The sequence below is a fragment of the Melanerpes formicivorus genome, unplaced genomic scaffold (assembly GCF_026170545.1).
Source record: "Melanerpes formicivorus ecotype bairdi unplaced genomic scaffold, bMelFor1.0.p_v2 SCAF_4, whole genome shotgun sequence".
Lineage (NCBI taxonomy): Eukaryota > Metazoa > Chordata > Aves > Piciformes > Picidae > Melanerpes > Melanerpes formicivorus.
This window is the reverse complement of record NW_027142356.1, coordinates 40246850-40259152: the sequence shown is the minus strand read 5'-3', so window position 1 is coordinate 40259152 and position 12303 is coordinate 40246850. Positions and strand designations below refer to the sequence as shown.

Sequence of the window (12303 nt, the reverse complement as noted above, 5' to 3'; positions counted from 1 at the left end):
CGAAGGGAGCCGAGCCCAGCCGAGGAGCCGAAGGGAGCCGAGCCCAGCCGAGGAGCCGAAGGGAGCCGAGCCCAGCCGAGGAGCCGAAGGGAGCCGAGCCCAGCCGAGGAGCCGAAGGGAGCCGAGCCCAGCCGAGGAGCCGAAGGGAGCCGAGCCCAGCCGAGGAGCCGAAGGGAGCCGAGCCCAGCCGAGGAGCCGAAGGGAGCCGAGCCCAGCCGAGGAGCCGAAGGGAGCCGAGCCCAGCCGAGGAGCCGAAGGGAGCCGAGCCCAGCCGAGGAGCCGAAGGGAGCCGAAGGGAGCCGAGCCCAGCCGAGGAGCCGAAGGGAGCCGAGCCCAGCCGAGGAGCCGAAGGGAGCCGAGCCCAGCCGAGCCGCCGAAGGGAGCCGAGCCCAGCCGAGCCGCCGAAGGGAGCCGAGCCCAGCCGAGCCGCCGAAGGGAGCCGAGCCCAGCCGAGCCGCCGAAGGGAGCCGAGCCCAGCCGAGCCGCCGAAGGGAGCCGAGCCCAGCCGAGGAGCCGAAGGGAGCCGAGCCCAGCCGAGCCGCCGAAGGGAGCCGAGCCCAGCCGAGCCGCCGAAGGGAGCCGAGCCCAGCCGAGCCGCCGAAGGGAGCCGAGCCCAGCCGAGCCGCCGAAGGGAGCCGAGCCCAGCCGAGCCGCCGAAGGGAGCCGAGCCCAGCCGAGCCGCCGAAGGGAGCCGAGCCCAGCCGAGCCGCCGAAGGGAGCCGAGCCGCCGAAGGTTATATAAAAGGTTAATCTTTTCCCATGTTAATTCTTATTTTATACAGAACGGTTAATTTTTCCTATCAGGCTCAGCCAGCCTCTGTTCAGAGGGTTTTCCATTCACATAAAAAACAACCAATCGACAACAAAATCGATACGTTTTAAAAAGCCACTCTTTGCATATGATAGATACACACTGCACATACCCCATTTCAAAGCCTCCCTTCTTACCAATTAACACTGTAGTATAGAGGTTTTACTTCGAGCAGTGCTTTCTGGGCCAGATGTAAGCAGCTGAAGACATTTATTACATTATACAGCAAAGTCATATAGTCTAATCAGAAGGCACACGTGGCACATCTCAAATGGGCATTTTCTGCTGGCATACGTGTAATTAAGGCATACAATAGGTTGCAATAAAACTATTTTAACACATCCAACCTGTTATAAAATATGCTTTTTTTTTTTTTTAATATATATAATGCTTCTCTTAAAACGATTTTGAATACAAAGAAACAAAAATCTCATTCTATAATATCCCTATATCAAACTCTTATCCTAACACCTTAGTACCTTAGTACAATCACTAATTACTTAATACTTATAAATACTAAATACTTACTATTCATTATGCTTACAGGTAAAACAACTATTAAAAACAAAAATAAATCTCTAAAACACATCACAATCAGAAATAATGAAATAATCATTGTTGCTTTAAATCAGAACACAACTTTCACAGACTAGAGAGGTTATCAGAACGGGGGGGAGAAAGGGGGGGGGGGGGGAGGTGGCCGGCTAGCAAAGGCACCATAAGGACAAAGAGGGGGGGGCAAAAGGGGGGTGGGGAGGAAGCCACCGAATTCACACCAGCTGCCCTTCCAGGCAGCCTCCAGGTCAAATGTAGGATTCCCTGAAGGCATGGAGACTTCCATAGGAGGTAATAGCAGCAATTTTGAGCTACATTGATGTTTTTGAGCCTAAAACTAGAGGTGCTTGTAGCAGATGCCACTGTCTCTTCTCACTCCATATTGCTGGATGTCAGTGCATACAACTTACAGCAGCAGTTCCTAAAGTACACAAAAGTATCTGGCAATCAGTGTTTCTTACAGGCTTCTAGGACAGTCATCTTCTCCCAAGTCATGCTTTTTGCCTAAAGTGTCCCTTCTGTCCACAATTAAAACACATGGAAAAAACTTTTAAGAGTTAGTGGGGGGGTGTCCAGCAGCAGGGGGGGAGTGGGCTGCTGTTGCTATTGGCCAGGTGCCAGTGACTGCAGCTTCAGGGGTGCAGGTGAGCTTAGTGGCCATGGTGGGGGAGAGGGGCTGGGGGGCGTAGATGTCAAAGAAGAGCTTTGTTCTGGTGAAATGGCATTACTATTGTAACAGCTTTATAATGCTCTGCTAATTGATCTAAAGAATCTTTAATTAGTCCCTGTGTTGTAAGGGAAGATGTAACAATTTTGTTTACTTTTGTTGCCGCCATCCCTCCCCGCACCCATGTCTTTTCATTCTACATTGTTGCCCTTTTTTTTCCCTCCAAGATGTAAGTAAATGACTCTGAGTATCAAGTTATCTTCTTTTGTTCTTTGATTACCCATACGTGCTCATCAACAGGAGGCACCGACCCTCAGTTTCCCCAGTCACTTACCTCTGTCCGGGGTGACCATTTGGTGTAGTATTGATGTTTTAATTACTTCGAGCAGTGCTTTCTGGACCAGATGTAAGCAGCTGAAGACATTTATTACATTATACGGCAAAGTTATATAGTCTAATCAGAAGGCACACGTGGCACATCTCAGTTGGGCATTTTCTACTGGCATACGTGTAATTAAGGCATACAGTAGGTCGTAACAACAAAACTATTTTAACACGTCCAACCAAACTCTGCCCAGTTTCTCTCCTTCGGTTCCAAAGTGTTTACATTACTCTCAGAGTCAAAGGCAAAACATAGCTTTCTCTGACTCGAGCAAAGGCAAATCTTCCCCATAGTCTTCCAAAGCTATCCCAAAACATCTTCCCACATAATACTATTCTTCTACATCCACTTAAACAGGAGAGCTTCTGGAATGTAAAAGCAAATTCTAGGGAGAGCAAAACAGGGTTTCAAAGCATAAATACAACATGTATCACATAAAAACAGTAGACCTTCCTTTTTGTCTGTCATGGGAGGGGGGGTTGCCCTTCTTTGTTTCTTTGGGGTTTTTTTCTTTTTGTTTCTTAGTTTTCAATACAAATGGAAAAACCTTCAAAGAGGGCCGCACTCAGCTGCTCCCCACACACAGGGGCAAGAGAAGCCCCTAACTGGTCAGTGTTGCCACCCCTCTTAAGGGGATCGGTTGGCACCTAAGGTGCACCGGGGGTATCAAAGGGGAATTTGGGGGCACATAGAGGAATCAGGAGGGCCTCTGGAGAGTCTCCCAAAGGATTAGTTGGATATTTAGGGTTATTTGGACCCCCGCCACAAAGGCCACTACTGCAAAGCTTTCCCCCCACCACCACAACTAACCCTAACCATCCGACTAAAATACCCACAGGAGACCTTCCATTGGTCCCCACATGCCTCTATATTCCCCTTGACTTCCCATTCAAATTAAGAAACTAAAAATAAAACCAGTGATGTTTCTTTTGTGTGTCTTGTGGGGTTTTTTAGTTTGCAAATAAGAGTAATTTCAAAGCCTTTTTGCATCCACATTACTACTGTTCTGCAATCTCTCGATTAAGAGCACAGCTTTTTCTCTGCTGGAATACCTCACACTAACACATTTTTTTCATGGTTTTCATCCCCTCTGAGAGCATTCAGGCAGCTTTTTCGGGCAGCATCCCCCGCCCCTCACTCACCTGCTCCTCTCCTGCATCATGACCCACCCCCATGTGGTATCATGGAAGGAAAGAGAGACAGCTGAGGGGCTGCCCCGCTTTTTATCGCGCTGGGGGAGGCGGCGCCGCGCTGGGGGAGGCGGCGCCGCGCTGGGGGAGGCGGCGCCGCGCTGGGGGAGGCGGCGCCGCGCTGGGGGAGGCGGCGCCGCGCTGGGGGAGGCGGCGCCGCGCTGGGGGAGGCGGCGCCGCGCTGGGGGAGGCGGCGCCGCGCTGGGGGAGGCGGCGCCGCGCTGGGGGAGGCGGCGCCGCGCTGGGGGAGGCGGCGCCGCGCTGGGGGAGGCGGCGCCGCGCTGGGGGAGGCGGCGCCGCGCTGGGGGAGGCGGCGCCGCGCTGGGGGAGGCGGCGCCGCGCTGGGGGAGGCGGCGCCGCGCTGGGGGAGGCGGCGCCGCGCTGGGGGAGGCGGCGCCGCGCTGGGGGAGGCGGCGCCGCGCTGGGGGAGGCGGCGCCGCGCTGGGGGAGGCGGCGCCGCGCTGGGGGAGGCGGCGCCGCGCTGGGGGAGGCGGCGCCGCGCTGGGGGAGGCGGCGCCGCGCTGGGGGAGGCGGCGCCGCGCTGGGGGAGGCGGCGCCGCGCTGGGGGAGGCGGCGCCGCGCTGGGGGAGGCGGCGCCGCGCTGGGGGAGGCGGCGCCGCGCTGGGGGAGGCGGCGCCGCGCTGGGGGAGGCGGCGCCGCGCTGGGGGAGGCGGCGCCGCGCTGGGGGAGGCGGCGCCGCGCTGGGGGAGGCGGCGCCGCGCTGGGGGAGGCGGCGCCGCGCTGGGGGAGGCGGCGCCGCGCTGGGGGAGGCGGCGCCGCGCTGGGGGAGGCGGCGCCGCGCTGGGGGAGGCGGCGCCTGCTTTGTCACCTCACGCTCAGCTTTCCATGGGTTTTATTCCCCTCCAAGACAACACGTTGAGTTCTGAGCAGCTGAGGAGCCCTGGGGAACACCTGTACAGAAATGTTCCTCCAAGAGCTGTCAGAAAAACGTTCGTTCCGCCAGCAGGCAGCTCTGGCTTCAGAGCAAAAGCCTTCTGTGATCATTCTGTTTAGCTCAGCACCAGCTGCAGCCGTCGGTATTACCAAACTACACAGTAATGGCCTCCTCCCGGTGCCCTCCCGGTCCCAACAGTTTCCTCCCACCAAAGGACTGGCAGAGAACTGGAAGCGACTGGGAAGAAACTGGGAGGGACTGGGAGGGCACGAGGTGGAATCTGGGAGGGAAGGAGGAGGAAACTGTCAGAGACTGAAAGAAAACTGGGAGGAAACTGGTAGAGACTAAGAGGTAGTGGAGGCTCAAGTGGGAGGCACTGGGGAGAACTGTGAGAGAGCTCCGAAGGAACTGGAAGGGACTGGGAACAACTGGGAAAAAAAGTCCCAAAGAGGACCCTAAATGGGCCCAAATGGCCCCAAAGTAAACAGAGCCCAAACTGGGGTGATCTGGACCAATGGAGCCAGTGGAAGCACTTCCCACCTAAACTGTACTGACCAAAGAGAGCGCGGCTCTGCTTTCCCACTCCGGGAAATCTGCCACGCTGCAAGATGAGAAGGAGACTGGGAGGGATTGAGAGGAACTGGGAAAGGACTAGGAGAGACTGGGAGGGGACTGGGAGTGACTGGGATGGGACTGGGAGGAGACTGGGAGAGGATTGGGAGGGATGGGGATGGGGACAGGACTGAGAAGGGACTGGGAGAGACTGGGAAGGGACTGGAAGGAGATTGGGAAGGACCGGGAGAGGAATGGGAGGGACTGTGAGGAATTCCAAAGGGAATGGGAGGGAATGGGAAGGAAACGGGAGGAACTGGGATGGAAGTTGGAAGGACTAGGGGTGACTGAGAAGGACTGGGAAAGAACTGGGAGGGACTGGGATACCACTGGGACCCTCACAAGTCTATGGCACCAGATGGGATCCATCCCAGGGCAGAGAGCTCTGGCAGATGAGCTCCAAGCCACTGTCCAACATTTGCCACCAGTCCTGCATGACCACAGAGGTCCCAGGTGGCTGGAAGCTGCCAGTGTGATGCCATTCACGAGAAGGGCTGGAGGGAAGAACCTGGGAACTCCAGGCCTGTAAGCCTGACCTCAGTGCCTGGCAAGACTATGGAGCAGATCATCCTGGGGGCAATCACAGCAAACCTGCAGGATGGGCAAGGGCTCAGGCCCAGCCAGCAAAGATTTGGTGGGAGGGGCAGGTCCTGCCTCACCAACCTGATCTCCTTCTATGCCCAGGTGACTGCCTGGTAGGTGTTGGGAAGGCTGTGGATGTAGTCTGCCCGGACTTCAGCAAGCCCTTTGACACTGTCTGCCACAACAACCACCTGGCTGAGCTGACAGCCCACATCCTGGACAGGAGCACTCTGTGCTGGGTTAGGAACTGGCTGGAGTCCTGGGCCCAGAGAGTGGTGGTGAATGGTGCCACATGCAGCTGGCAGCCGGGCACTAGTGGTGTCCCCCAGGGATCAGTGCTGGGTCCCATCCTGTTCAATATCTTTATTGATGATCTGGATGAGGGGATCGAGTCCATCATCAATAACTTTGCAGATGACACCAAGCTGGGGGCAGGAGTTGATCTGCTGGAAGGTAGGAGAGCTCAGCAGAGGGACCCTGACAGGCTGGACAGATGGGCAGAGTTTGGAAAGCATGCATGGACTCCCTGGTTGGTGAAGCAGGAATTGTTTAGTGGTACAGAACAAGCAGTGTATGTAGGAAAAATCAAGCAGGCTAAGCAATTCCCTGGCATTCTTGCACCACTGCTGCTAATTGAGTTTTCTCCTTTGATATGCAGCTCTCCATTATTATCTTCATCCCATATCAGGTTGAGCTTCTCCAGCACGGAGGCGAGCGTCCTTCTGTCTCGCGCTTCAGGCTGTTTACTGCAGTCAGCTCTTCTTTATCATCAGACCATTCTTCCGTCATCAGCAGCCTGTTGTTCTTTCCTGTCCTGAAACCTTCCATACATACTTTCTGCTTTCCTCCAGGCAGAGTCCAAGGGCATGATATTGAACACATCCAAGTGCCAGGTTCTACACATTACCACAACAACCCCAGGCATTGCTACAGGCTGGGGTCAGACTAGCTGGAGAGGAACCAGGCAGAAAGGGACCTGAGGGTGCTGGTTGACACCAGCTGAACATGAGCCAGCAGTGTGCCCAGGTGGCCAAGAAGGCCAAATACATCCTGGCCTGCATCAGGAACAGTGTGGCCAGCAGGAGCAGGGAGGTCATTCTGCCCTGTGCTCAGCACTGGTCAGGCCACACCTTGAGTTCTGGGTCCAGTTCCTGGGCCCCTCAGTTTAGGAAAGATGTTGAGATGCTGGAAGGTGTCCAGAGAAGGGCAACAAAGCTGGGGAGGGGTCTGGAGCATAGCCCTGTGAGGCAAGGCTGAGGGAGCTGGGGTTGCTTAGCCTGGAGAAGAGGAGGCTCAGGGGAGACCTTCTTGCTCTCTACAACTACCTGAGGGCAGATTGTAGCCAGGTAGGGTTTGGTCTGTTCACCCAGGCACCCAGTACCAGAACAAGAGGACACAGTCTCAGGCTGTGCCAGGGAAGGTTTAAGCTAGAGGTGAGGACAAAGTTCATCCCAGAAAGAGGAACTGGCCATTGGAATGTGCTGCCCAGGGAGGTGGTGGAGTCCCCATCCCTGGAGGTGTTCCAAAAAAGAACTGGATGTGGCACCTGGAGCCATGGTTTAATTGTGAGGAGGGGATAGGGATGCAGACATAGGAGGGAATTGATGAGATCTGAGGTCTCTTCAAACCTGGTTGATTATGTGAGACTGGGAGGTACTAGGAGGAACTGGGGGTTACTGGGAAGTACTAGAAGGTACTGGGAGGCTGTGGAAGGACTCTGGGGGTGGAGAGTTACTGGGGGGGAGTGAGGGGGCACTGGAGAACTATAAGGGTTAACTGGGAGGTACTGGGAAGGGCTCTGAATGGCACTGGGAAAAACTCAGAGACTGTGGAGAGACTTTGGGGCAGTCTGCAGGGGGTGAAGGGGTCACTGGGGGTTATGGGGAGATACTCACAGTGCTCCCAGTGCTCTCCCAGTTGTCTCCCAGTTCCTCCCAGTGCTCCCAGTTAGGTTCCTGATCCTTCCAGTTGTATCCCAGGGCTCCAGAACTGACTCCAGGTGCTGCAGGTATGGCTCCCAGTCCCTCCCAGTCCCTCCCAGTGCCTCTCAGCCCCTGCCAGCCTCCTCCCAGACTGGGAAAGGACTGGGAAGCACTGGGAGGGGCTCAGGACAGTAGTGGGAAGGACTGGGAGACTGTGGAAGGACTCTGGGGGGGAATTGGGGATGCTCAGTGGGGTACAGAGGGTCACTGGGAGGCTGTGGAAGGACTTCCTCGGTGGAACTGGGAGGGCTCAGGGGGGCACTGGGGGTTACTGGAAGGTACTGGGAGGTAGTGGGGAGTACTGGGAGGCTGTGAAAGGACTCTGGGAGGGGAGGGTTACTGTGGGGGGAGTGAGGGGGCACTGGGGAAGTCTAAGGGTTAACTGGGAGGTACTGGGAAGGGCTCTGAATGGCACTGGGAAGAACTCAGACTGTGGAAAGACTTTGGGGCAGTCTGGAGGGGCTCAGGGGGGCACTGGGGGTCATGGGGAGATACTCCCAGTGCTCTCCCAGTTGTCTCCCAGTTCCTCCCAGGGACCCCTAGTGCTCCCAGTTGGGTTCCCGCTGCTTCCAGTTGTGTCCCAGGGCTCCAGCAATGCCTCCAGCTGGTCCAGGCATGTCTCCCAGTGCCTCCTGGTCCCTACTGGTCTCCTCCCATACTGGGATAGGACTAGAAGGGATTGGGAGGTACTGGGAGGGACAGGAATAAACAGGGAGGGACTGGAAGGGAGTGGGACAGTGTGGGAGGGGACGTGGAGGGACAGGGAGGGGACATAGTGGGAATGGACTGGGAGGGACTGGCAGGGACTGGGAGGGGACTTTCACAGCTGTCTCCCACTTTTGTCCCAGTTGGGTTCCTGCTGCTTCCAGTTGTCTCCCAGGGCTCCAGGTCTGACTCCAGCTGCTGCAGGTATGGCTCCCAGACTCTCCCAGAAACTTCCAGCCCCTACCAGTCTCCTCCCAGACTGGGAAAGGTGTAGGAGAAAATGGGATGGACTGGGAGGCTGTAAAGGGCTGTGGGAGGGAAATGGGGGGCTGAGGGGGGGTACTGGGAATTCCTGGGTCACGCTCCCAGTGCTCCCAGTTGTTTCCCAGTTGTCTCCCAGTGGGGATGCTACTGCTTCCAATTGTCCACCAGGGCTCTTGCCAGGTAGTGCAGGTAGAACTGGGAGGGGACTGGAAAGGGATGGGGAAGGGACTGGTTGGGGACTGTGAAGGGACTGGGATGGAATGGGAGGAACTGGGAGGGGCTGGGATGGACTAGGGGGGCACTGGGAAGAGACTGGGATGGGAGTGGGGAAGGACAGGGAGGAACTGGGTGTACTGGGATGGGAATGGGAGGGAACTGGGAGAGACTGGGAAGGACTGGGAGTGCACTGTGACGGGACTGGGAGGGGAGTGGGGAGCCAGTGGGAGGGGATTGGGAGGGAACTAAGAAGGGAATGGGAAGGGAAAAGAGTTGGAAGGGACTGGGATAGAGTGGGATGGATCAGGGAGGGAATTGGAAAGGGCTCAGGACAGTACTGTGAAGGACAGGGAGGCTGTTAAGGGCTCTGGGGGGGCACTGGGAGGTACTGGGAGGCTGTGAAAAGATCTGGGGGGGGAGGGTTACTGGGGGGAGTGAGGGGGCGCTGGAGAACTATAAGGGTTAACTGGGAGGTACTGGGAAGGGCTCTGAATGGCACTGGGAAGAACTCAGAGACTGTGGAATGACTCTGGAGGGGGTCTGGAGGAGCTCGGGGGCACTGGGGGTCATGAGGAGATACTCACAGTGCTCCCAGTGCTCTCCCAGTTCCTCCCAGTGCTCCCAGTTGAGTTCCTGCTGCTTCCAGTTGTCTCCCAGGGCTCCAGAACTGACTCCAGGTGCTGCAGGTATGGCTCCCAGTCCTTCCCAGTGCCTCTCAGCCCCTGCCAGCTTCCTCCCAGACTGGGAAAGGACTGGGAGGCACTGGGAGGGTCTCAGGACAGTACTGGGAAGGACTGGGAGGCTGTGGAAGGTCTCTGGAAGGGAGTTGGGGGGGCACTGGGAGGCTGTGGAAGGATCTGGGGCAGGGAGGGTTACTGGGGGAGAGTGAGGGGGCACTGGGAAAATTCTAAGGGTCAACTGGGAGGTACTGGGAAGGGCTCTGAATGGCACTGGGAAGAACTCAGAGACTCTGGAAAGACTTTGGGGAGGTCTGGAGGGGCTGAGGGGGGCACTGGGGGTTATGTGGAGATACTCACAGTGCTCACAGTGCTCTCCCAGTTGTTCCCAGTGCTCCCAGTTGAGTTCCTGCTGCTTCCAGTTGTCTCCCAGGGCTCCAGCAATGCCTCCAGCTGGTCCAGGTATGTCTCCCAGTGCCTCCTGGTCCCTACTGGTCTCCTCCCATACTGGGATAGGATTAGAAGGGATTGGGAGGTACTGGGAGGGACAGGAATAAACAGGGAGGGACTGGGAGGGGACTGGGAAGGGAGTGGGACAGTATGGTAGGGGACTTGGAGGGACAGGGAGGGGACATAGTGGGAATGGACTGGGAGGGACTGGCAGGGACTGGGATGGAGTGGGATGGGACAGTAAGGGGATTGGGAAGGGACAGGGAAGGGACAGGGAGGGGATTGGGATGGGACTGAGTGAACTGGGAAGGGAATGAAAGGGACTGGGATGGACTGTTAGGGGCTTGGGTGGACTGGGATTGACAGGGAGGGCAGTGGTAGGGAATGGGAGGGATGGGAGGGGACTGGGAAGGAACTGGGAAGGGCCTGGGTCAAACTGGAAGGGGACTTGGAGGGAACTGGGAGGACCTGAGTGAAATTGGAGGGGACTGGGAGGGAGTGGGAGGAAACTGGGAGGGAATTGGTAGGGAACAGTGAAGGGACTAGGAGGGCACTGGAAGGGTAATGGAAAGGGAGTGGGAAAGGACAGGGAGGAACTGGGTGTAGTGGAATGGGAATGGGAGGGAACTGGGAGAGAATGGGAAGGACTGGGAGTGCACTGCGATGGGACTGGCTGGCCACGCCCCCTCCCAAATAAGGGAGGGAGAGTGAAACGGAGAAGGGCGGCTGGCCACACCCACAAAGGGAGGGCAGTGAAGAAGCGAGGTGGGGGGCTGGCCACGCCCCCCCCCAAATAAGGGAGGGAGGGAGTGAAGTGGAGGCGGGTGGCTGGCCATGCCCCCTCCCCCCACCAAGCTAAAAGGGGGAGGGAGCTTCTGGCGCGGTGCGGCCAATAGGAGGGAGGGGAAAGCGCAAAGGCGGGAAAGGGGTTAGGGGTGGGCGGCAAAAGGGGAGGGGAGGGCGGGAAAGGAATAAGGAAGGGGAAGGGAGGGGAGAGGAAGAGAGGGGGGACCAGTATGTACCAGTATGTACCAGTATGGAGCCAGGGCTAGACCAGTCTGGACCGGTTTGGACCAGTCTGGACTGGTTTGGACCAGTCTGCACCAGTCTGGACCGTTTTGGACGAGTTTGGAACAGTATGGATCAGTTTGGACCAGTGTAGACTGGTTTGGACCGGTTTGGACCAGTCTGGAGTGTTTTGGACCGGTTTGGACCAGTCTGGACCAGTTTCAAGCGGTTTTGACCGGTCCGGACCGGTTTGGACCGGTTTGGACCGGTCCGGACCGGCTTGGACCGGTCTGGACCGGTCTGGACTGGCTTGGACCGGCTTGGACCGGTTTGGACCGGCTTGGACCAGCTTGGACCGGTCTGGACCGGCTTGGACCGGTCTGGACCGGTTTGGACCGGTTTGGACCGGTCTGGACCAGTCTGGACCGGTCTGGACCGGCTTGGACCGGTTTGGACCGGTTTGGACCGGTTTGGACCGGTCTGGACCGGCTTGGACCGGCTTGGACCGGTTTGGACCGGTCTGGACCAGCTTGGACCGGTTTGGACCGGTCTGGACCGGTCTGGACCGGTCTGGACCGGCTTGGACCGGTTTGGACCGGTCTGGACCGGCTTGGACCGGCTTGGACCGGTCTGGACCGGCTTGGACCGCTTTGGACCGGTTTGGACCGGTCTGGACCGGCTTGGACCGGCTTGGACCGGTTTGGACCGGTCTGGACTGGTCTGGACCGGTCTGGACCGGCTTGGACCGGTTTGGACCGGTCTGGACTGGCTTGGACCGGTCTGGACCGGTTTGGACCAGTCTGGACGAGTCTGGACCAGTATCGAGCTTGGGTGGCCACTAATGAGCTACGGTGGCCACTAATGACCCCCCCCAGCCTCTCCCTCCCTCCCCTCCTCCTCCTCTCCCCTCCCGTTATCCCTTTCCCGCGCTCCCCGTGGCCCACGTGGCGCAGCCGGCCCCACTCCACTCTCTGACGTCACTGCGCGGGGCAGCCCTGATGCCCTCCTCCCCCCTCCCACCTGGGCGCTCCGCCCCCTTGCTCTGACGTAATCAGCAGCCATCGCCTCTCTGCCCCAGCTGCTCAGGCCACGCCCCCCGTGACATAGTCTGCGCTATTCCCCGCCCCCCCATAGCCATCCTGCTGCCCTCCTCCAGCCCCGCCCCCTCCTATAGCCATCCAATTGTCGCCCTCCAGCCCCGCCTCCAGTCCTCCAGTCCCACCTCCTGCAACCTCCCTCAGCCCTTTCCCCGCCCCCTCCATAGCCATCCTATTTCACTCAAACCCCACCCCCTTGTGACGCAGATG

The 12303-nt window shown here is 57.9% G+C and overlaps 1 protein-coding gene and 1 long non-coding RNA gene across 2 annotated transcripts; both read right to left on the bottom strand.

Annotated features, from left to right (window-relative positions):
• Positions 1–1412: 1412 nt before the first annotated feature.
• On the bottom strand, positions 1413–3595 carry LOC137440425 (uncharacterized). The gene is made up of 2 exons (XR_010987130.1): positions 3558–3595; positions 1413–2447 (listed from the first exon to the last, which is right to left on the bottom strand). It is a non-coding gene; the product is annotated as an uncharacterized lncRNA (long non-coding RNA).
• A 2428-nt stretch (positions 3596–6023) lies between these two features.
• Positions 6024–12058, bottom strand: LOC137440960 (uncharacterized). Its single transcript, XM_068137767.1, has 4 exons — positions 12017–12058; positions 9899–11036; positions 9446–9613; positions 6024–8689 (listed from the first exon to the last, which is right to left on the bottom strand). The coding sequence occupies exons 1-4, from the start codon at positions 12056–12058 to the stop codon at positions 8622–8624; spliced, it is 1416 nt and encodes a 471-aa protein (XP_067993868.1). The 3' UTR covers positions 6024–8621.
• Positions 12059–12303: the final 245 nt, after the last annotated feature.

Coding starts and splice junctions, on each gene's coding strand:
- LOC137440960 (XM_068137767.1), bottom strand. CDS start 12,058: ATGGCTGCTGATTACGTCAGAGCAAGGGGGCGGAGCGCCCAG. Junction 11,037..12,016: donor CAAGGGGGCGGAGCGCCCAG/GTGGGAGGGGGG, acceptor AGACTGGTCTAG/CCCTGGCTCCATACTGGTAC. Junction 9,614..9,898: donor GGGAGAGCACTGTGAGCACT/GTGAGTATCTCC, acceptor AGTGCCTCCCAG/TCCTTTCCCAGTCTGGGAGG.